The sequence below is a fragment of the Stenella coeruleoalba genome, assembly GCF_951394435.1.
Source record: "Stenella coeruleoalba genome assembly, chromosome: 9".
In the NCBI taxonomy this organism is placed as follows: domain Eukaryota; kingdom Metazoa; phylum Chordata; class Mammalia; order Artiodactyla; family Delphinidae; genus Stenella; species Stenella coeruleoalba.
In genome coordinates this window covers 103,884,516-103,909,353 of record NC_137155.1, presented here as the reverse complement: position 1 = coordinate 103,909,353, position 24,838 = coordinate 103,884,516, and the positions used below count along the sequence as shown (strand labels likewise).

At 45.6% G+C, this 24,838-nt stretch overlaps 1 protein-coding gene across 4 annotated transcripts in view; it reads right to left on the bottom strand.

Moving 5' to 3' along the window:
* Positions 1–24,838, bottom strand: part of UBE3C (ubiquitin protein ligase E3C) — a 117,812-nt gene that overhangs the window by 7,319 nt on the left and 85,655 nt on the right. For all 4 annotated transcript variants that reach the window (XM_079931330.1, XM_079931331.1, XM_079931332.1 and 1 more), the window contains 4 exons: positions 12,649–12,861; positions 5,858–6,046; positions 5,693–5,759; positions 796–926 (listed from right to left, as the gene is read on the bottom strand). In XM_079931330.1, the coding sequence (XP_079787456.1) occupies positions 796–926; positions 5,693–5,759; positions 5,858–6,046; positions 12,649–12,861 (600 nt within the window). The remainder of the gene's footprint in view (positions 1–795; positions 927–5,692; positions 5,760–5,857; positions 6,047–12,648; positions 12,862–24,838) is intronic.

Below are 24,838 nucleotides of genomic sequence, written 5' to 3'. Positions count from 1 at the left end.
GTGGCTTCTCTTGTTGCTGAGCACGGGCTCTAGGCACACAGGCTCAGTAGCTGTGGCTCGCGGGCTCTAGAGCGCAGGCTCAGTAGTTGTGGCGCACGGGCTTAGTTGCTCCGCGGCATGTGGGATCTTCCCGGACCAGGGCTCAAACCCATATCCCCTGCACTGGCAGGCGGATTCTTAACCACTACGCCACCAGGGAAGCCCCCCATGACCAATTTTAATTGCTAAAAATATTAAGCCAGTTTATAGGAGATCAACATGAATTACCAGAAACGACACAGTAAGGCCAGGTAACATGAAATAAGTAACAGTGAGCAACTAGGAAAAAATATACTACTGCTCATGCATCATTCTTCCCAAACACCCGCCGTCAACATTCGTAGCCCGTGTTCTTCAGTTCGGAAGTGAAACCAGCCTGAGCTGCACAGACGCGTGGTACTAATCAGTCACGTCACCGTGCGCCCGCCCGGCTGCAGCAGCTCTTCGCTTTTAACCCCCAACACACTGACAACCCTCACAGCAATAGGTCGACGCTGTGAACGCAGGGGAAAAACCCCAAATAAAACCAGCACCAGGATACACAGATAATAACCAATCCTTCAGTGATGGAGCTGAAATACTCAGTTAATGAGGCTAAAAACATAGTACCGAAATAATAAACCGGGTGTTGTGACACACTGTCAACGCTGTTCTCTGAAAACAATGTGTGCGCACTACTTCGTTCAGCCCCACCTGCTACCCCGCTGGCTTTCCTAGTTACAAGCTGGTGTTTAAAGGCCCGGCGAGCTTGCGCACCTTAAACCCCAGGAGAGGGGGGCGGGAACAGCTGGTCACGAACTTGAGCAGTTTGCGCTTTTCCTCATCCGTGAAGCCTTCCACGACTCTCCAGAAGACTCTGATCACGGGGTGATCAGCAGAATAGCCGCCTATGACAAAAGGAACAGACGTCTGTATTAAAAAGGAGGCAACTGCAGAAGCAAGATTCTCCTAAAGGCACCAGAGGAACAAACTTTTAAGAGTGATTCCTTTTCGCCGTGCCTGTCCAGTGATGAACAGTCTTTTCTTCTTTCAGCTCACGGCTGAAAGCCAACTCTAGAGAAACACCTTTATTCTGTCCTGGTAGATGATGGGCAAGTACATAGCAGGGAGAGAAGCTTCAGAAGGTAGAGTACCAAAGGCCAGAATGAGGAACAAACACCCTGCAGCTACAAGACGAACCCTAGCAGCAAAAGATGCTGCAAAGGGGTCTGAGTTTTAAGAACTCTGCTAGGGGTCAAAAATCAGCCTCTGTTGAGTAGCAAACCCTAAATAACAAAGGATTTACATGATGGTCACACATCTAGAAATAGCAGAAACACTGGGATTTTTATTTTTAATAGAGCTAGTTACTTTGCCAACACATCTTAGTATCTAAATTTGTTTTATCACCCATCCTTCCGACAACAAGGTAGAGACCATGGTTACCAACCCACCCCAGCACTCAATTAGACCACTGTTCTGAAGTGGGATATCTGCTACCTACAGCTTTTCATCTAGTTAAGTGCTTCCTAAAACGGAAGTAATTGCTATATGTTGTTCCCTCATTGTTAATATACTACAGAAATACCATCAATAAAATATCTTAAGTGCACTAATTGGCACCGAAATGAACATGGTAATATTTTAAAGCTATTTACTAGAACAGGAATAGCTAGGATCATTAAAGGCATACGCTTTCAGTGCAGACAGGATAACGCCAAGAAGCCAAGACCACTTCCTTGGCAAGGAAAGCTTGGACTGATTTCATTCTTTTCAACAGACGACCTGACAGTGAGGACAGTGTGACCTTAGGTATTACCTGCCTTTACAGAAACATTAGAGTTCAAATTTAGAGCAATACAAATTAATTACAGAAAGGGGAGACACAGGCACACATTTATATGCATATAAATATACACACATGCATATACGTCATCTACTTTAGTAAATTTATAGTTCTGAAACCATCACCACAATCCAGTTTTAAAACACATCCATTCCTCAAAAGACCCCCATGTCCACCCCATAGACAACCACGATCTGGTCTGTCTCTCAGCGTGCTCTTAAAGATGTTTCACTGAACGAAATTACGCTCACGATACCGTGCAACTTTCACTACGATCCACTTCCAAAACCTTTTCAAAATTTACCTTGGAGGAAAGGTTGGGAAACAGCACTCCACAGAACAGAGGAGTCTGGATAGGTTTCTTTTTAAAATTGTCGTAAAACATGTAACATAAAATCCACCATTTAAACCATTTTCAGGTGTTTAATCCAAGGGTGTTAATTACATTCACACTGTTGTGCAACCATCGCTGCTGTTTCCAACCCAAACGTCTTCATCACCCCAAGCAGACACTCCTATAACCACTAAGCAGTAACTTCCTGTGCCCCCTCCCCAGCCCCTGGTAACCTCTCATCTACTTTCAGTGACTAGGAATTTGCCACTTCCAGGTATTTCACAGAAGTTGAATCATACAGTATCTGTCCTTTTGTGTCTGGCTTATTTCACTTAGCATAATGTTTCCAAGATTCATCCACGTTGTAGCGTGCATTTGAACGTCATTCCTTTTGAAGACTTCATAATGTTCCCATTGTATGTCTACAACACATTCGTTTATCCATCACCTGTAGGTGGGCACTGGGGTTGTTTCCACCTTTTGGCTCCTGTGAACAATGTTGCATGAACACAGGTGTTTCAGTCCTTGCCTCCAATCCCTCTGGATATAGACCTAGGCGTAGAATTGCTGGATTATTATTTTTTTAAATATTTATTTGTTTGGCTGCGTCGGGTTTTAGTTGCAGCACGTGGGATCGTCACTGCGACACGTGGGATCTTTTAGTGTGGTGCACGGGCTCTAGAGTGTGCGGGCTTAGTAGCTGCGCCACGCAGACTCCCTAGCTGTGGTGTGAGGCATGTGGGATCTTAGTTCCCCGACCACGGATTGAACCCACGTCTCCTGCATCGGAAGGCGGATTCTTTGTTTCTTTTTTTTTTTCCAGTACGCGGGCCTCTCACTGCCGTGGCCTCTCCCGTTGCAGAGCACAGGCTCCGGACGCGCAGGCTCAGCGGCCATGGCTCACGGGCCCAGCCGCTCCACGGCATGTGGGATCTTCCCGGACCGGGGCACGAACCCGTGTCCCCCGCATCGGCAGGTGGACTCTCAACCACTGCGCCACCAGGGAAGCCCGGAAGGCGGAGTCTTAACCACGGGATCACCAGGGAAGTCCTGAATTGCTGGATTATATAGTAATTCTATGTTGAGCTTTTTGGGGAACCACCAAACCACTTTCCATGTTGGCTACTTTACATTCCCACAAGCAGTGAATGAGGGTTCCAATTTCTCCACATCCCTGCCAACACTTGTTATTTTCTGTGTGTGTGTGTGTGTGTAATAAGAGATGTGAATACATCGCCCTCTGGGCTGGTTTCCATCTCCGTAGTGGTTAGTGACGCTGAGCCCCTTTCTGAGCGTACTGGCCGTGTGTAATATCTTCTTTGGCGAAATGTCTGTTCAAGCACTCTGCCCGTCGTTGAACCAGCTTGTCTTCTTGTTGAGCTGTAAGGGTTCTTAACGCATTCTGGATACCAGACCTTCATCAGACATATGCTTTGCAAATATCTTCTCCCATTCTGAAGCCTGTCTTTTCACTTTCTTAATAATGTTCTTGGATGCACAAAGCCTGTAATTTTGATCAGGTCCAATTTATTTACTTTTCTCTGTGCTCCTGCTTTTGGTGTCGTATCTGAGAACCCGCTGTCAACTCCAAGGCCGTGAAGATTCATCCCGGTTCTCCTCAGAGTTTATGGTTCTAGGTTTTACATTAAAGTTCTTGATCCATTTTGAGTTAATTTTTGCGTATGGTGGTGGGGGGGGGTACAGCCTCATTCTTTCGCAAAAATCCAGTTGTTCCACAATTAACTTTTTATATAACTGTAAACTTTTCCAAAGAGGTTCTACCATTTTAACACTGCCACCAGGCAAGAGGGTTCAAATTTCTTCACATACTAACACTTAGCATTGTCTTCTTTGAGAACAGTCATTCTAGTGGGTATGTAGTGGTATCTCATCAGAATTTAATTTGCATTTCCCTAACAATTAATGGTGTTAAAACAACTGTTCATGTGCTTATTTGCTTACCAGACATTCTTATATATCTTCTTAAGTGAAACACTTTATTTTCTGCCCAAGTTCTAAAATTCAGTTGTTTATATTATTGAGTTGCAAAACTTCTTTATATACTGTGGACAGAAGCCATTATTAGATATATTACTTGGAAATATTTTCTCTTAATCTCTGGCTTGTTTTTTCACGTTTTTAATGGTATCTTTTGAAGCGCAACATCTTTAATTTTGAGAAAGTCCAAATTTCTATCAATTTCTTTTTTCTGGATCATGCTTTTGCTGTACAGCTAAACACTCTGCCTAGTCCAGAAGTCATGAAGGTTTTCTCCTATAAGTTCTTTCAGAAGTTTTACAGTTTCGGCTTCTACCTACAGGTCCCTGATCCTGTTGAATTCATTTCTGCGTATGGTGTGAGGTCAAGGTCTAAATTCATTCTTTTCCACGTACCACTGAACTGTCAAAAATCATTAGCTGTGAATCTAAGGATTTGTTTCTGAGCTCCCAATCATGTTCCACTGACCGATATGTCTATCCCCGTGCCAGTCCCACAACGTCTTAGCTACTGTGGTTCACGGTACGCTTCGAATCAGGGTGATGATCCTTCAACTTTGTTTCTATGTTTCGGCTGCTTTAGGTCCTTCACATTTCCATATAAATTTTAAAACCAGTCTGCTGATGTTTACCAAAAACCCTGAAAATACCAGAATAACAGACTATGGTTAAGGAAAACAAACCGAAATAATAGTGGTTTTAAGGATGATTTTTTTTTTTTTCCTTTCCACTGCTCCCAAGTATATAAAATAAAGTTTATGGGACTTCCCTGGTGGTCCAGTGCTTAAGACTCCACATTCCCACTGCACGGGGCACGGGTTTGATCCCTGGTTGGGGAACTAAGATCCCGCATGACACGCGGCACAGCCAAAAGAAAAAAGAAAAACAAAAAAACCTCACAAACGCCCAAAGAGTACACCAGTCCAACTCGGAACAACCTAGTTACGCTTTTGTTATTTCGTTAATGACTAATGTTGTTGAGCATCTTTCTGCGTGCTTACTGGCCATTTATACGTCTTCTTTTTGGTTTTTCATTTTCTTGAAGAGTAAAAACTTTTAAGTTTAATTTAATCAAAAGTAAATATTTTGATGAGGTTCAGTTTTTAGGTTTTTCTATTTTTTGGTCTAGCACTATTTTTCAAAGCAGACTGGAAGCAACCCAGTGGCCATAAGAAGAGGCTTAATAAGGTAAGTGGTGAAGAGAAAAAAGCAGGCTGCAGAATAGTGTATACAAACAAGGAAAATAAGAATGAAATTTGTATTTATATGTAAATATGTAAAGACACCAAGAACAGTGGTTACTCCTGGTGGGGACGGGCAGGGGAGGAATGGGATGGTGAGAAATGAGACAGGAAGAGGAGTTCACTGTAACCCCATACAGCCTGGGTTTTAAATCATGAATGAATTACCCATGGAAAAAAGCATGTTAGAAATTACTTTGGAAATATGACCATCTGTAACATCTTCAGGGATGGATAACTAGTAGTGATAACATACCTGAATAGTTTGTAAAGGATTTTAAGTCCTCCAGACTTATGGGAACTTGTGCACCAGAAATTAATACCTGAAAAAAACAAAGTTCAGGTTATAAAACAGGAGGCAGATTTTAAGAAGGCCTTTCACATCAGGAAACACCCGTGTCCCCAGGTGCAAGAAGTGGACCTGGATCTCCTGCTGGTCGAACATCCGCAGCCACTCCAGGCTCACCACGTTGGCCAGGCCCTGCCGGAACGCCAGGCAGTGCTGGCGGATCTGCCTGTTCAGCCGGTAGTCGGCCACCAGGTGGATGTACGCAATCCGGTTGGCGCTGCTCACCGGGATATCTTTTCCACCGAATTTTAGTTCAACCACCTGTGAATACGAAAATAAGAGTCAAAAACTTCTCAAAGTATAGGGTAAAACAAGAGTAAGAACGACTGTTTCAAGGGAACTTGACTGTGTTGCTCTGTACACGATAATCTTAGTGAAAACCAGCACATGTGGCCTCACAGATGGAAGAGTCCTCTGATGGGACCCTCCAAAGCTTGGCATCTTATTCTGTCTTTAAGATCATTAACCACCCCAGCTTTCTCCAAAGTACCAAGGAATGATGCTACAATGTAATCATGGCAATTCCATTAGAAAAATAATAATGAGAAATCACACAGGGCAACAAAAAAGATTAATTAAACAAAAAAGAAATCACAAAGTGCAAATATATGAACCGAATGATCAGCACGAGTCAGAAGGGATTCATTTTGGAGAAAACGCAGCTCAAGGAATTAAGGTTGTAGTAAAATGAGTATTCTTACTTGCACATATAGGTAGCATATATTTCTCTGTTTCCATATTACTACCATAAAGTACTTTGAATATGATATAAAGGGTAGTGGTAATCACTAGAAATAACTCCATTTCTCATGTATCTGCAAGCATTAGAAAGAACTTCTTTATCACTGTGTAACGACACTCAGAAAATCGCAGGGTCAGGAACCCCTGGGAAGCATCCCTGGAGCGTTGGGGGGAATGAGCCGCAGCGGAGATGGGGAGCCCGGACTCGGGTGTCCCGCACCTCACTTACACTGTGTGCCACAGAGAAGTCACCCGGCCCTGAACTCTGTGACACAGTGACACTTGCTTTGTCCATCCTGGAACTGTGACTATGTAAACTCACAAAAGCAAAGCTGACTAGACAAAACTCCACAGACAGCTACAAATACGTAAGCCTAATTTACCAGAGTAGACTTCGGAATCCTCGTTTACTAGTGCTTAGACAGAAGAAATGCATTCTCAACGCGTGTGGATGCCAAGGATAAAGAAATATAAATACATCCCAAATAGCGAACAAAGACGTTCCAGAGTGGAGGAGCTATTCAGTAAGGGACTGCTGCCAGTGGAAATGGGTAACATTCAAAACAGGCTCAATACGCCCAGTAAGTAGAGGGCAAACTTGGGGGGTAAAGGCAGAGGAATGCTTAGATTATGGACCATGGGAAAATGACCGATACCCTCCCCCCGCCGTGATTTCCTTCACAGCCTTTAGGCTCTTGGTAGTTATTATATTCCAAGTGCAACAAGGACACCCCCTCCCTCGGGGTGAGGCCACTTTACCCCATTGTTTTATCACTTTACAGAAAGGGCTGTTTTAAGAGCTGGTGATGGCTTTACTTAAATCATCCTCTGTCTGATGGTTACACAACCGTCTAGTGCTATCAAAGCTGTGCAGCTGTATCAGACGACGCTTCACTGCTCACTAATTCGCGTTCTCAGGGCTGGAACCGCCAGGTCCGAGGAGGGGCTCTGGGGCGAGGCCGCGCTGTCTCTTGTGCCGCTCTCCCGACAGGCCTCCCGTCACCCGAGCCACAGGAGCTGCGGTTCTGTTGCCACAGCTAAGACACCACCCCGCTTCCTTTAAGTGGATTAAAAGCAGATAATAAATGATGATGTACTGTGTGATCTGGAAGAAAAAGGACCCGTGAAGGTATCGTTTAAAGAGCTTCCAAAGCCCCCGTTACCTGAGTAATCAGACAGCACTGACATTTCTAGTAACTGTAAAGTGGTTACGCTGGTAATTTAAGCTCCTCTCTCAGGCTACACCTAAAAAGCTATGTATGTTTAAATCATGTCAAATCTGTCCTCAGAGTTCCGTTTTGAGGGGCATATTTAAATCTTTAAACACGGAATCTTTAAAGCAAGAGCTCTCCTCTCTGCCGCCCTGGACGTCTACACCTTACGGCCCTTGGGAGTGCACAGGCACCGCACGCTCTGCCCCCGCCCCCCGCAGCCGTCACTCAGCACAGGGGCTCATTTCATCCTCACGGCAGCTTATCCCCTTCTGAAGACGAGCACGGGGTCTGTGACTCGCCCAAGGTCACACAGCAAAGCAGCATAACCAGGGCTTTAGCCAGGCTCGCATGATGCAAGTTCAGTGCTCGTCTACAGAACAGACGATTATTTATGGCTCCATCTTAAACCCTGAGCATTTCTTCAAGGGAGACACGTGCATCAGTTAGTAATCTAAAGTCTCAGGTTCACTTCTGAGTAGGCTAACCAGCAGCCACACTGATTACACTAAAGAAGAAACTGGAGAGCAACACGTTATTTTAAAAGGGAGGGTTCATTAACATAACCTGCCAGCATAATGAGTATTTGCATATTACATATCTTTAAATCGTGATGTTTTATAAACCTAAACCTGTATATGAGAACTAGGTTTTTACATATATTTCTACAGAAATCCATACGATCTCTCCCCAAATTAGGTACTTTACCAGTGACTTTAATTTTTCCAATTAGACTCTTTAGTATAATTATTCTTACGCATTATCATCTATAATCTCTCTACTCAGTGGGAATTTCTATGAATAACTGGAACATCCTGACTTCACACTTCTGCTTTTAACAGATTCCAGTATTATCAGTGGCGCTTTAATGGAACGCTTACATATGCGACATCTCACCATTACCGTCTATTTCAGAAGGAAAATGGGAAATACCCCCATTAGCAAAGGCCTCGGCGACGGCCCCAAAGCTTTTATTTCGTTTCTTCTAAGTTGTGCCACTAGGTGGAGCGAGGCAACAGCAGCATCACGGTCTGCATGTTGACATTTCCTTCGGACAATAATAAATCCCATCTCTAAAAAAACATCTCAGTTTTGCAGTGCTGAAATTTCAGCTCTATGAGATGGAAGAAGAGGTCAAAACAAAACAAGCAAATGAAATCTGGTTCTCAGCCCCTCATCCTTTTATCTCACAGCATCGATGCCAGTTCTCAAAGATGCCTAGGCGACCAAGCAGGAGGAAGGAGGAGGTCTCAGGAAGCACTATTTCCTTTATTCCTGTTCAGGATTTAGTCACCTATTTCTGAAACAGGGAGCTTTTTTTTTTTGTCGTACATGGGCCTCTCACTGCTGTGGCCTCTCCCGTTGCGGAGCACAGGCTCCGGACGCGCAGGCTCAGCGGCCATGGCGCACGGGCCCAGCTGCTCCGCGGCCTGTGGGATCTTCCCGGACCGGGGCACGAACCCGTGTCCCCTGCATCGGCAGGCGGACTCTCAACCACCGCGCCACCAGGGAAGCCCTTGTGTACGCTTTTTGCTTCAGTTTTGGAAGACATCACGATGGAGAATAAACCACAGAACAGTTCTGTAGTCAAGGGGGGAAGCCAATGAAAAGACACTAAGTCTTAGTTTTCCTGAGGGACTCCCGGTACTACAGCACAGCGCTGTGCACTATGTGTAGCACCACAGTGAAGCGGCACTTCACACCCGCTAGGAGGGCTATTATTAAAAAACAGAGAGAAAAGGAAGCGGAAAACAACAAGTGCAGACAAGTATGTGGAAAAATCGGAACCCTTGTGCACTGCTGGCAGGAACGTGACATCATGTGAAAACAGTACAGAGGGTCCTCAAAAAGTTAAACACAGAACTGCCATGTGACCCAACAATTCCACTTTTAGGTATACACCCAAAATAACTGAAAACAGGGACCCCAAAAGATATTTATACAGCAACAGCCATGGCATCATTATTCACGATAGCTGAAACAACTGTAATGTCCATCAACAGATGGATAAACAAACGTGACACGTCTAACAATAGCATGTTCATCAGTCTGGAAAAGAAGAAACTCTGGAATGTCCTGCCTGCCCCACCCCTTGTCCGACTCAAATAAAATCTACTTAGTCCAAGACACTGACCCACAGAACGTAATTTTACAAATGAAAATTACGGTCAAACTGCTCTCGTTAAAAGCTTTTTCACTGCCTAACCAAACTGTGGTTCCTCTGAATTCTGGAACCACCTGACCCAGAGAACACCCAGGACCCGCCCTGACTCACAGAACCAGAACCTCAGCTTCCGCTGACAGGAGGCGCAAGTGTCTTATTATTAGTTTTCCTACTAGCTCTGAAACGCACCTGTTAGGCTCTCTTACCCCGAAACACCCCCAAATCAGCTAAATGAAACACCGGCTCTCTTCCTGAGCGTACGTTTAGCCTTCCTAAAGCCCAAGGCCCTGAACGGTTCTCCATGGACGACAGGATAAAGCCCAGACTTCTTGGCTCTGTCTACCTACCCTCCTCCAAGCCTGTGAAACTTCGGCCACTTCCAAATCCATCTGTTTACCTACCTGGTGACCCCTCATCACCCACCCAGAGCCTCTTCCGGGCAGCCCTCCCTGATCTACTTGGATGGGAGCACTCCTTTTGAGCTACTACTAACTACAGATCTCACAACGCAGATCATATCTGCCTCCGGTTAGAATGAGTGTGCGCTTACAGTTAAAGGCAATCTCCTCCGCACAGCCCACTGGCCGGCGCACAGAGCGCCACCAACCCCTCCTGAACGATGAAGGAGGGAAGAACAGGCATGGAGGCAAGCAGGCGACACCACAGGAAACACTCGAAGCCGCGTCGATCCAGACGGGGTCAGCGCTGCGCCACAGGGCTCAGTCACCCGTGGGGTCAGTGCGTGGTCCACGCGGCCTGGACTGGACACTACGGACCTGCTGGACACACAGATACTTCTAAGCTGGCAAAGCCGACAACCTTGGAAAGCCTGGACTAGAAACCAAGGAGTAACAGAAGCTTAGAGAAGCAAGTACAAAGTTTAAAGATAACAATACTTTCATAGTTAAAGTCCAACTACTAGATTCAGAAAAGATTATCAATCTACGTAAGAACAGCAGAAAAGATGCATCTCTCCTGCGAAAGAGACAACTTCTATGAAAACCAAATATAAGTCAGAAAAGCACGGTTGGTTACTCTTTTTTTCAAGAGTTGGAATGTTTTTAATCTGACTGAAAATATAAATATACATGTAGTAAGACAATATTAAAGTTTCAAATAGACATCAGGTCACGACTACTCTTAAACATTTGATTTTTATTCTATCGTTTCTCCTAGTATGTTAGTGTATCTCATTAACATATTACATGACCATCACGATCCATCCTCATTAGAATGTTAAATGAAACTGTAACGTAATATAGTTATATCTGATGTACACAGTACACTTAAACTCTTACCAAATAAAGTGTTCATATTAAATGGCAGAACGGAGAAAAGACTTCCGAAAATGGGAATACTGGTGATGGAGTGTAACTAACAGGAAAAGAGAAATTAATTGATACGGAGAAATATAAAGCGAAAATGCTACATGGAACTATTTTAATCAGGGAGAAAAAATTACGTTTTATCCTTCAGTTAGTCAAAATTGCTCTACAATCTTAAATCTTAACCTTTAGGGTCACTCATTATCTTCCTTATTTTATCCAGAATTAACTGGATATTATTATTATTGCACAAGGCAGCAAGAGGCACTTAAAAGTAACCGGAAACACGAAGACCCAATCAGCAGTAGAGTAACAGTTGGTTACTTCAAAAATCCAACGAGATATTAACAAATACGACTTCCAACGTGCTCAAACAATTCGATTCGCCTGTGTGCATCTTTTAAAGGTCTGCAGACTGTGGGATCACGTGTGCGCGTGTTCAAGTAGACAGAATTGTACGATGACCCCCCACGCCCACCTCCACCACCAGCTTTAGTAAGCTCCACCTCGCGGCCAATCTAGGCCACCTGTGCCTTCCTAAAGCCCAAGGCCCGGTTCTCACGACATCCGAAGCAAATCCTGGGTGTTAAATCGTTCAGTACTTACGGTGTACATGAGTGTTCATAGCAGTATTACTCCTAAGAGCCAAAAAGTGGAAATACCCCGAACACTTATCAGCTGGTGAAGGATATGTGCTACTTCCACATATACATCATCACATACATCAATTGGCCAGAAAAGAGAGTGAAGTACACCTGCAGCACCCAGTGAACGAAGCTAGGCACCAGAGGCCACACACCCTAAGGTTCCAGGTGTGAAAAACACCCAGAAGAGACAAGTGCACAGCGACAGGAAGTGGGCCAGTGCTCGCCTAGACTGAGGACGGGCGGGACGTGCTACTGGGCACACGGTGTCTCCGTGGTGATAACAGTGTCCTAAACGTGGATGCTGGAGCTGGTCGTACTAACCCACCTTGTACAGGCTACAGGGCGGAATTCATGGTACACGGATCGTATCTCAATAAAGCAGCTATTCAAAACCTTAGCTTGACTCTCTGGTATGTTATTTACTTTTCTCAAGGATAAAAATAACAGAAGCACACAGCTGGACAGTGAAGGCCTGCGGCCCGCGTTAAGAGCTGCCGAGGGCCACTCGGCTGAATGAGGACAAAGGAGCACTGCCCGCCCCCGAGGCTCCAGAAGTGAGGCGAGAGGCAAGGTTAGCCCACAGCCACGCGGGTGACCGTCACAGGAGGACGGCTGCTGTGCCTGGCAGCCTGGCACCACGAGGGGTGGCGAGGGCCGCGCTCCCCACCAGAACTCCCCCAGCTCTGCTTTCAGCCCCGGGACTCTTCCAAGGAAGATGCGCACAAGCTCATACCGCGGAAGGCAAACGTCTCTGCACACCAGAGCCCCGACCCACCTGTGCCTCTCCGAGGTCGTTGTTCACCACAGTGAAGTTCAACCCCAGCTCCTCCACGTCACCTTCGTAGCTCTTGAGAAACAGCAAATTCTTATACACTTCGGGGTCTAAGGACGCCAGGTGGTGGATGTCCACGTCCGCGCTGGTTCCAAGCAGCTTGGACAGGAAAAAGCCAGCGAAGGGCAATTCCACCAGCATATTTTCATAGAGAGCCTTCAAATGAGAGCAAAGACCACTGATTAGCATTTCATAAGAACTCTTTCTTCATACTTCCTAAAAATGAGAAAACGTATGTCCAATTTGATATTTAACAGAATCCTAAGAGAGCAGACGATTCTCCTCCATGAGGAGGATGGTGGAAGCTAGTATTTGGTGAGCGTTTACCACGTGCCAGGCCACAGTTTAAGCATTCGATGCATACATTCACTACGTAGAAACTTCTAGAACAGACTACCAAAGAATTCTGGGGCTGAAACGCCAATGGGAGTTTTTAAGAGCCACAGCCTTCATGCCGCAAGAGCCTGCCAGGTGCTTTCTGTGAAGTGTTCTGCAGGTGCATCAGTCTCCTAGGGCTGCTGTAACAAAGCACCACAGACCGGGTGGCTTCAAACAACAGAAACTTATCGTCTCCCCGTCTGAAGGCCTGAAATCAAGGTGGCAGCAGGGCCACGCTCTCGGGGCGGGCGCCAGGGGAGGGTCCTTCCTGCCTCTTCCAGCTCCAGCGTTGCCGGCACCTTGCTGGGCCCTGGCCTGTTGCTGTGCCCCTCCAGCCTCTGCCTCTGGACGTGCTGGTCTCCCCTTGTGTGTGTCCCTCTCCTTTCTCTTATGAAGATGCCAGTCACTGGATTCTGGGACCCACTCTACCCAACATGACCTCACCTGAGCTTGCCTACATATGCAAAGACCCACCTTTCCGAATGTCGCATCACAGACACAGGGTATTAGGAGTTGAGCACATCTTTGGGGGGGGGTCACAATTCCACCCACAACGGCAGGCCAGACCACGTCGGTGGCCACCCCTCCACTCTGCCCTTTAGCACAAAAGGAGCACAATGTGTGCCGAGGCTGGGTTTCAGGTCGTTTCCAATGTCAAGAAATATTCTTCTTCTTTAGATTTTTTTTTCACCATCAAATGGGGGAAAAAAAAGCATCCTTAGCTCGGTGACCATACAAACCTAGGTGGCAGGCTACGGGCCCACAGGCTGCAGTCTGCCAACACATACTGTAAACTGAAGAGATCGGGCCTTAGCACTCAGGAGATTGTCCAGTATTGAGTTAGTAGGCAGCAAAACTGGTGTCAAAACCCAGATTCCCTGATGCCCAGATCAGTGTTTTCCCTGTAAGTTACTGTCTACCTTTACGTCTAAGGACGGCAATGTGTCATGATTTTTGCAACTATTTATACTAAGGTATAATTTACATAAAGTGAAACGTACAACACGCCAGTACTTGCTCACAGCTGTGTAACGACCGTTCAGATCACAACAGAGAACACTTACACCCCCTCCCCAAACCTAGCGCCCCCTCAGTCCTCAGTCAACACCCTCCCTCCCTCAAGCTAACCCTCACTCGACTGTCACCACAGATAAGTGTTGCCAGTTCTGGAGCTTCATAATTGGGGCTATACAGTATGTGTCCTTTCATATCTGTCTTCTCACAACATACTGTTTTTGAGATTCACCTGTGTTACTGTTGTTCACAGCTCTACCTAGTCACATGGCGATGGACAGGTGAGTGGTCTCCAGTCTCGGCTACGATCGTAGCGCTGCTGCATCAGTCACTGGCCTGCCTTTCTGTGGGTCTGTGCTCTGACTTCTCTTTATTATATACCTGAGCAGGCTGGGTGACAGTGGAAGTACTGGAGCACAAGGAAGGTTTAACTATATTAGACACTGACATGCTGTCTTCCAAAACACAATTTCTTTTCGCCATGACCAGCAATGCAGGAAGGTTCTAACTGGTCTACATTCTCACCAATTATCAGTACTGTCACTCTTAAGGTTTAGTTATTCCGGTTGGTGCAACGGGGTAATCTAATCTCACTGTGGTTTTAAAGTACATTTCCCTGATGACCAGTGTGGATTACACTAAGTGTTAGTATCACTATATTAATCTCCAGAGATTCTCCAGCAAAGGAGGGTAGGAAATACAATCATATAAAGTTTTCCAACATAATGTCCGGGTTCCCCTGGCACGGTAAGTACCCCTGTGGCCCGAGGCTGTAAAATGCGACAAGGCATCAGGAACGCGCTGTAGTTCTCAGAAGCGTTCTTATTCTATTGTAGCAGATGACTTAGAAGCCCCAACAAACCTTTCTTGTCAACAATGTTCTAATGAAAATAGTTACCGCTTACCGAATGCTTGCTACGTAACAGGCGTTCTGCTAAGCAGGCAGCAACAGTGACCGCATTTCCATTTGGCCCCTGGAAGATCCGACTGACTGTAAGGTAAGTGATTCTTACATGCAAGTCAAGGGGAAATCCGGATTTCCCCCACAAAGGCCATTTTTGTTACCATACATCTGATCTGCAGAGACACGGATCCTCTGAGAAGCTCCCATGACTGTAGTCACCCCCGCTCTCAGGGGAGAAGGGGTGTCAGTCCCTCGCTTGGTAAATGCAGAGCTGGAAGCGTCGCCTTGAGCACGGGGGATCAGGGACCTTTCTCTGTTTGCAGGGCCGTCTGTGACCCCAGAAGGACAGACAGGGTGTGAGGGTTGGACTAACTCTGCCTTAGCGACCCTACCATCAGCTATGCCGTGTGACACACTCAGATCTTCTTTAAACCACGTGTGAGGATTCAGTGCCATGATGCTACGCATGCAAGTAAAATAAGCAAAATTTAATCTAAGGGGTGACCTCTCAGCCATGAAATTAACTCCAGAGGTCACTCTTCCAAGAGGCCACCCACCTGGCCACACCCACACACGCTAAAGGCTAAGCACAGGGTTTAGTGAGACAGACCTGTGTGACGTAACTAATGCCAGAGGGAGCTGGCACTGCCCCTCCCACCTTCCCCACATTAAAGATGGCAGCCTTGTGCCACTGTGCACCGTGGGAGGGACCCTTCCATGGTCACAGCTTCCAGCACTACTGCACTGCTGAACCCTCTATCTCAGGGGTCCCCAACCCCCGGGCTGCAGACTGGTACCGGTCCGGGGCCTGTTAGGAACCGGGCCGCGCAGCAGGAGGTGAGTGGCGCATGGGCGAGCGAGCGAAGCTGCACCTGCCGCTCCCCACATCGCTCACATTATTGCCTGAACCATACCCTCCTCCCCGCCGCCCCGTGGAAAAACTGTCTTCCACGAAACTGGTCCCTAGCGCCAAAAAGGCTGGGGACCGCTGTTCTGTCTCACACTCGGGTGGCAGTCTATAATCACTGACCCTTGCGCACTCATATGCATGCTTCCCCCTTTCCCCCTAAACGTCCAGAGGAAGCTCAGATACCCCCCGAGACCCACATTTTAAACTCTCACCCACTAATATGACTGCAGGAAACTAGAAAACAGCTATGAAACATCCTCCCAGAAGTAAACACCCAGAGTGCACTGGCTTCGGTTCAGAAGCTACTGGCCGGCACCATGAGCCACACTCCCGAGGGACGTCACCGCGTCACCACGTCTCAGGAGGCCAGGCTCCCCATCTTCCCCCAGTGGAGACCACAGATGCTCTGTGCCAGGGAAACTGGACTGTTATGTCCCTGTGCTCTTATTTGATTTGAAGACTAATGATGACCCAATTAATTTTGAAAAGATGGCATAAAGGGACTTCTTAATTAGAGAATGAGTAATAAAATGGCAACTGGCACTTAAGTCATCTACTGATAATGTAAAGACTGAGCTGTTTGGAGAAGCCACGGTTTGCTTCAAGTTAAGAATGGCTAATACTATTAACCTGAAGCACTTATAAACCCCATTACTTCTAAATGAATGATGCCTTCAAAGCCAAGGAGAGCATTCTGCAGAAGACGACGTGATTGATCCCAGGTGTTGAAGAAAAGCCTCATTTGTACAGTGGACTGTAAAGTAAACTCAAGGTGTAAATCATCCGATGTTCAATATAGAAGGTCATTGTTTGCCATTTCTGCATTAGTAACAATAAACCTGTGAAGTTTGTTAAATCTATCAGAGCTACCTGAATTTTAAACAGAAATTCCACTGTGACTCATAAAATGTAAAGGCATAGGTATAATTTTTTACACGAGGCAGGTTTAAACCTTTAGAGCATTTAATATACAAGCACTAATAAATGATAGCACTAAAAACTATGATTGCATCAGCTAAATGGGTCATAAATTAAATTTCCATAATGTATGCAACTGAGATACAAATGTAAGCATAAATCAAGGTATTTTCTAAACACAGGTTAATTATACAACTTCAAAAACTGCCAATTTCTTATGCAAAATAATCCACTTAGCGTTTTTCATACTGGCCTTAATCCTCAGTCAGCTGCACCACACTTGTTCCTAGAAGCATATCAATAACTACTTGTCATGAAAAATAGCAATAGGTATATTGAAAAAAACCCTATAACGCATTTTTCAACTGTCTTTTATGAGTGTTTATAGCTAGAAATTGTGCCAAAATGATTTGAAATAAAAAGGATTAATTACGGTAGAAGCCTTTTAATATAAGTAAGTGCAGTCGCAATGCAATTAATGCAAATCATGGCCCTACCGGGAGAGTCAATGTGAGCCGCATCTCAGGCCGTTTGTTTGTGGCCAAATAACTCCAGTAATTTACTACATTAAGAATCAATAAAAAAAAATAATGCTTTTCAAATGCATCTCTATCAATCTTCAGGTAGTTCTAAAGTGAACATTTATAACTTAATCTAAAAACTATATCAGAGATGTCTCGTTTTAAAGCCACTCTAATTGAGCAAGGAGATAATTTTAATTATTTCAGATCATGCTAGCCTTGGAGTTTGAAAAATAAAAGGTATGTAAAATAAGAATGTAAGCTGATAGCAGTATGCTATTTAATTTAGTAGCTAGGCTTCAGAATTAATAACTGAGAGTTGAAAAACATGGTCTCTGGGGCTACTATTGGTTTTTATGATAAGCTCCTGCAGGGCAGGAAACACATCTGATCTTCAGTGCAAGTCTACGTACAACATACAGTGCCTAGTCATTTAGCAGATTTATTAAGTGCCAACTGTGTGCTAGGGACCGCTGATCTGTAGGATGGAATTCTGCATCCATGAACTTGTTTGCAAAAAACCATTTATTCTCTTTTGAGACATTTCAGGTTATGCAAAACTATGTGTATGGGGCTTCATTTCAAACCCTTCCGCACCGCTTACTCCTGTACCCCTCTGTCCACACCGCTGCCTGATCCTCAGCGACACGGCACACGTTGTGTGTCGGGTCTCACCTGCGCCATTGCCACCCAGGGGGACGAGGTGTCCCACCAGCCCTGGAAGCGAAGGAGAGGTTTTTACTTGTTCGTGGCAACTGATAACCCTCACGGAGGGTTTGACAGCTTTATTTTCAAAAACAGCTCTTTCACTCCTGAAATCCTGTGAGGATGCTAGACGGGTAGGGGATGAGAGTTCACGCCTCAATCCTGTTTTCCTCACTGGGCATCCAGAAACCCACCCACGGTGTGACAGCGACTCTGTCCAGCGACTGCCGCCCCCCAGGCCCCTCCCCCCAGCTCAGGCTCCACAGAGGCTGCTCTGCTCCTCCCACTGGGCCCACCAGAAGGTCTCCAGACGATAAAGCACTCACGTCTCCACAGCCACAGTGACAAAACCCACACTCCCATTTCTACCCACAAGAAGTAAACACTGGGACTTCCCTGGCGGTCCAGTGGTTAAGACTCTGCACTTCCACTGCAGGAGGCACGGGTTCGACCCCTGGTCAGGGAACTGGAGTCCAGTATGCCGCACGGCGCGGCCAGAAGAAAAAAAGAAGTAAGTATCTGGGAGTTCTAGAGCAGCTGTTATATTCCTGCTCCTGGAAAGACACTCGTTAAGGTACCCCATACAACCAAGAACTTTTCTCCGTAATTAAAAGAAAACATTTTGCAGGTTTAAAAATTCTACTTTCACCAGCAGGATAATAAAATATTAGACTTTTGAACTGTGAGGATCCTGGTGTCCCTCAAGGGTAGGAGGCGTCACTGCCAGGTACTGAGGACCCTTGCTAACTAACGAGGGTGATGATATCTGTGACATGCCCCACCCACGAACCCACCTCACACTGACCTCCCCCTCCCCTAATCCCTCTGACATTAAGGCTCTACCAAACTACCATATTACAGCACTACTTTTTGGTAACAGCTTTGCTGAGATATAATTCACGTACCGGGCGATTCACCCATTTAAAGCGAACAATCCAGTGGTTCAGATATTCACAGAGTTGAGCAACCATCACCACGATTGGCTTTTGAACATGTCACACCCCCAGCCCCGGGCAGTCAAGGGTCTGCTTTCCGTCTCTCAGAGTCCCTAGGCGTCCCGAGCGGGGACGCGCCCGTCTGGGCACCAGGCTGTGCACTGCCGCCCACGAGCCCTGCCAGCTCAGCCTTGCTCCAAAGTACCGACCCTCCCCTCCCCTCCCCTCCCTCCCTCCCTCCCTCCCCGCCGCCAGGGCAGCAGCTCTGCCTCCTTCCCCTTGAAGCCACGGCTCACGTCTCCCTCCGGCAGCCACCCCTTAGAAGACTGGGGGTTGCTGCCTGCCGGCCCCCCTTCCCAGCCCCTCCCCAGCTGTGGGACAGGCTGCAGCCCAGCCCCCCACCCAGGGCAAAAGCACGCAGGCACCTGCCTGGCCGGTGACCCTGGTGGCCCGGCTGCCACCCACCCCCGCGAGACGCCCTTCAACCCCCGCGACTTTCCGGGCGCGGCCGGCAGGCCCCGGGGCCCCTGCGGGTTGCAGTTCGGGCTGTGCAGTATCGGGCTGCTATAAACACTCCAGCTCGTGTGTTTTGCCGAGTATACGCACTATTTCTGTAGGGATACAGGCTCCAGGACACCATAAGGTAGGTACTTCTGGAAGACACGGCTTCCATTTTCTCGACCCGTGTGCAGAGGCTCTGGCCTCCACCACTCCAGGAAAGCTGCTTGTCCACACTGCTGGCAGAAATGGTCACCTCTCGGTCCTTATCTACCTGACCTACGGGTAGCACCTGACCCGACGTGTCATTCTCTCTCCCTTGAAACAGTCTTCATTTGGCTTCCAGATAAACCCTTCCAAAAGAACACTTTCCTGGTTTTCTCCCGACCTTTCTGGCTGCTTCTTCTGAACTTGTGTTGCTGAATTCTCCTTCACTCCCTGAACTCTAAATCTCGGAAAGGCCTTTTCTGTAGCCACACCCACTCCTGGGTGACACCACGCAGTCCTTGGGTTCCTGCTGCCACTTGGGCTACTTCTTTTTATTTATTTACTTATTTATTTTTGGCTGTGTTGGGTCTGTTGCTGCGCGCGGGCTTTCTCTAGTTGCGGTGCGCGGGCTTCTCATTGCGGTGGCTTCTCTTGTTGCGGAGCACGGGCCCTAGGCACGCGGGCTTCAGCAGTTGTGGCGTGTGGGCTCAGTAGTTGTGGCACACGGGCTTAGCTGCTCCGCAGCAGGTGGGATCTTCCTGAACCAAGGCTCGAACCCATGTCCCCTGCATTGGCAGGTGGATTCTTAACCACCACGCCACCAGGGAAGCCCTGGGCTACTTCTAACAGCAGAGGCCAGGAGGCCTGTTAAACATAACTCGTATGCTATCGCTCCTCTGCTCAGATCCCCGCTGCTGGAACCAGGACTCCCAGCCTGGTCTGTCTCACTCACGGAGAACACCAACCTACTGCTATCTCCCAAACAAAGTTATCCCAATTTTAGAAACAAGAGCAGCAATATACATCTTCACTTGGCTACCTTTTCATAAAGGAAATTTACTCATTTTAAGTGTTTAGAAGGATTTAAATGGGTCGAATTTATTTTTAGATAATTATTGCCCTTATTGCACAAATAAAGGCAGGGAAAGACATGCAATACACTTTACGCAGCACCAGCAAGAGTCTGTGTTCCTAATTTTCCTGGTGAGAATCTAACATGGCTTAGAAAAAGGAAAATGGCCCCAGTGTTAATACTGACCCATGTTAAAGTAGTGTTTGGGAGTGCTTAAAAAAATATGAGAAGGGATATCTCAATAGTAAGCAAGATCTACTTTATGTGGGAGCAGAAAGAATTTTGGTGAGTATCTCAGAATGGCTAAAACTACAATAATATTTTTGGTACTGGAGTCAACTGAATTCTGGAATACACCTGCCATTTTTACTGTAAACTATTTTAATTTTTTTTTTTTTTTTTTTTGTGGTACGCGGGCCTCTCACTGTTGTGGCCTCTCCCGTTGTGGAGCACAGGCTCCGGACGCGCAGGCTCAGCGGCCATGGCTCACGGGCCCAGCCGCTCCGTGGCATGTGGGATCCTCCCGGACCGGGGCACAAACCCGCGTCCCCTGCATCAGCAGGCGGACCCTCAACCACTGCGCCACCAGGGAAGCCCTCATGTTTAATTTTGAAGAAATAAACTTATATAGAAAACTATGACCTTAACTAGCAAAAAGAAGAATCATCTCCAGATTTGGGAGTGCTTTGTTTTTAACGGAAAAGAATACAAATTATGATTAGAATGCTGTAAAAGCAGGTACAATTCTCAGAAGGGATAAGGTTCAAACAAAATAATCATTTGTAAATTATAAGTTGTTCATATTTATAAATTATGATCTTTGATTTTTCTGGTTCCAAAAAAAGCTGAAGGTCAACAAGAGCAAACTCGTGATGAATCGTCCCCTGTGGTTAACAGGGAGATTCAGAGAAAGCTTGCTTCTGAAATTTGCTGATATCAAAGGAAAAAAAGTCTTAACATTGTTTGGAAGGCCTGTGCTAAGCACAGAATGCCCATCTATTTACTGAACGTTATGTTTAAGAAGACCTAAGGGGAAGATATATTAACTTTAGGCTCAGAGCACTCAGTCTGATGACAATCGGATGCTGACCCTTAATGAGTCTGAGACTTCAAAACAAGATATTATAAAAGAGAAGCTTTGCCATTTAAGGACCAAAGTAACTTAAATGACTACTACTCACCTCAATCAACAGTTTTAAAGCCTCTGCAAATCTGTGAGCATTTTATAAAAGGACTCTAACGAATAGAAAAATAAATTCTCCCAGCTCTCAAAAATCTCAGGATAAACTGTTAACTGCCAATATTATACTCTATGATACAGTAAGTGCTGAATTCTACTCAATACAAAATTATAAACTATGCTGAAGTTTCACCATCTGCTAATTAAAAATTTGAAATATATGATCAAGATATTATCAAATAATTTGATTTACAGGCATTCTGTTTCAATTAAATCAATATTCTGAAGCAAGAAAAAAAGAGCTAGTTCCAAATAGAATTCAAATACGATGAAGGATTTCCTTCAATAAATATTCTGAACTTAATCGGCTTAAATGGACGTAGGTGCTTCTAACTGTTAAAAAAAAAAGTTCAAGATGACATTAGCACATCCTTGAGCTGTTTATTTATTCCCTGTCTAGAGCCTGATTTACAGGCGATAAAATGCAGTCACAACCCACACCAAAGCAGGAATCATCTGCTAATGGAGCTTCTAATGGAGAAGTGACCAGTGACATGAGGTAATTCTTCCTATGTAGGAGTGCTCCTGAAGACCTCTCTGCACTTCATCACAGTAAACAATCACTAACATATGCATTAAAGAAAATTTAAATACATTATGACCCAATAAATATCATAATCGATCAATATACAATTTTCTTCTCTTAAAGATTTAATGTTCAGATACCACACTATTAGTGCTAGACTATTACACTCACTCAGATCTGGACAATTTTTAACATGTTGGTACAAAGTTTAACCATTTGTGATCAGATATGTTTTAGAAACTACTGCTCCCTTAGGAATTTCCATGCAGAAAATTATATGAGTAAAATCCTTAAAGTGAGGAACTAAATTAAGTACGATCCTCAAATAACTATAGTTTTGTTACTGGTTTTGTCTAAACTTCATTATTTTAAAAGCTTTGAGACAGAATTTATACAAACTTCATTTTTAGGAGAAAGGTTTAGATGCCAAATTTTTCTCCCTGGAATCTGGTTTAAAGAGGTAACATATTCCAGGGCTTCCCTGGTGGCGCAGTGGTTATTCATCCACCTGCCAACGCAGGGGACACGGGTTCGAGCTCTGGTCTGGGAAGATCCCACATGTCGCGAAGCAACTAAGCCCGTATGCCACAACTACTGAGCCTGTGCTCTAGAGCCCACGAGCCACAACTACTGAAGCCCGCGTGCCTAGAGCCCGTGCTCTGCAACAAGAGAAGCCACCACGATGAGAAGCCCGAGCACCGCAACGAAGGGTAGCCCCTGCTAGCCGCAACTAGAGAAAAGCCTGCGCGCAGCGACAGAGACCCAACGCAGCCAAAAATAAATAAAATAAAAAAAGAAAATATTCCAGAGTACAGCAGTAAGAGCGATCTGTTATCCCCTCTGAATCTACAGCACTTTCCAAGACTGTGTCGTCAGGACAATTCTCGATGCGAGCAGCACGTCACTGACCAGCGACGCACAGAGCTACCAGTGAGCCAGAAAGCTTCCGCGAGCCAGGATCATCTCGTACTTACCCTGCCTCTACATGAATCAAGATTGGACAATTCATACACTCAGGAAGGAAAAATAATATAGAACTGTAATAAGATTTAATTTATGCAAATAAAATTACTCTGTTGTCTGTCACTGCACCGTATAAGAACCACTGAATTTAGGGAGTATTTCAGGTTAGGCTATCAAAATAAAGGCTCATCTTCACAGAAAGAACGATAGCTCATCCTTTCAAAGATTTTCGTGCAATGAGTTATGAAACTGACATCCTTGGGAGGAAGCTGAGACTGAGTCGAAAGGGACCACTGACAGGGAGAGGTACTCTCTCCCTGAGAACTGACTCCAAGGACAGCACACAGCTCCAGGTGGGAGAGACACATTATGCCTTAAAATGAATTAAGGCGAGAAAATGATCTGTTTGAAATTTATGCTAAGGAATCTAACATCAGGTCAATGTCTGAAATTTGTCACTGAAATAAGGGGAGCCTGAAGAAAACATACTGTTAAAATGGTGAGGTCAGGCCGAAGCCCATTACTAAAGCTGAAGAACGCTTAAAGTCTGTATTATTAAAATAGCGACACTTGGAATCTGAACAAATAAATAATAACTGGGCCTATAATGATGCATCTCAAAGAGATACAAATAAAGGAGCGTGATTTTTTTTTTTTAAGGAGCATGATTTTTATATCCAGGACATACCGATTCTCACTACCCCGCTGCTTTGTTAGGCCTGGGGTTCCATTACCATTTGTCATTAACACATACACACACACAACACAAAACTTACTACAGAGCTACAGTAATCAAAACAGTGTCACACTAGCATAAGGCTAGACATAGAGATCAATGAAATAGAATCAAGAGTTCAGAAATAAACCCTTACATTTGTGGTCAGCTGACTCTCAACAAGAGTGCCAGGACAGTCTTTTCAACAAATGGTGCTGGGACAGCTGGACATCCATATGAAAAAGAATATAGAGGAACCTCCTAACTCACACCATCTACAGAAATAAACTCGAAGCAGCCGCATAGCACAGGGAGATCAGCTCGGTGCTTTGTGACCACCTAGAGGGGTGGGACGGGGAGGGTGGGAGGGAGGGAGACGCAAGAGGGAAGAGATATGGGAACATATGTATATGTATAACAGATTCACTTTGTTATAAAGCAGAAACTAACACACCATTGTAAAGCAATTATACTCCAATAAAGATGTTAAAAAAAAAGAATCAAAGACATAAATATAAGAGCTAAAACTACAAAACTCTTAGAAGAACATTCAGGTATATATATATATATATATTTTTTTTTTTGGGGGGGGGTACGTGGGCCTCTCACTGTTGTGGCCTCTCCCGCTGCGGAGCACAGGCTCCGGACGCGCAGGCTCAGCGGCCATGGCTCACGGGTCCAGCCGCTCCGCGGCATGTGGGATCCTCCCGGACCAGGGCATGAACCCGTATCCCCTGCATCGGCAGGTGGACTCTCAACCACTGCGCCACCAGGGAAGCCCTCAGGTATATATTTTTGTGATCCTGGATTAGGCAATGGTTTCTTAGATAAGGCAACAAAAGAAAA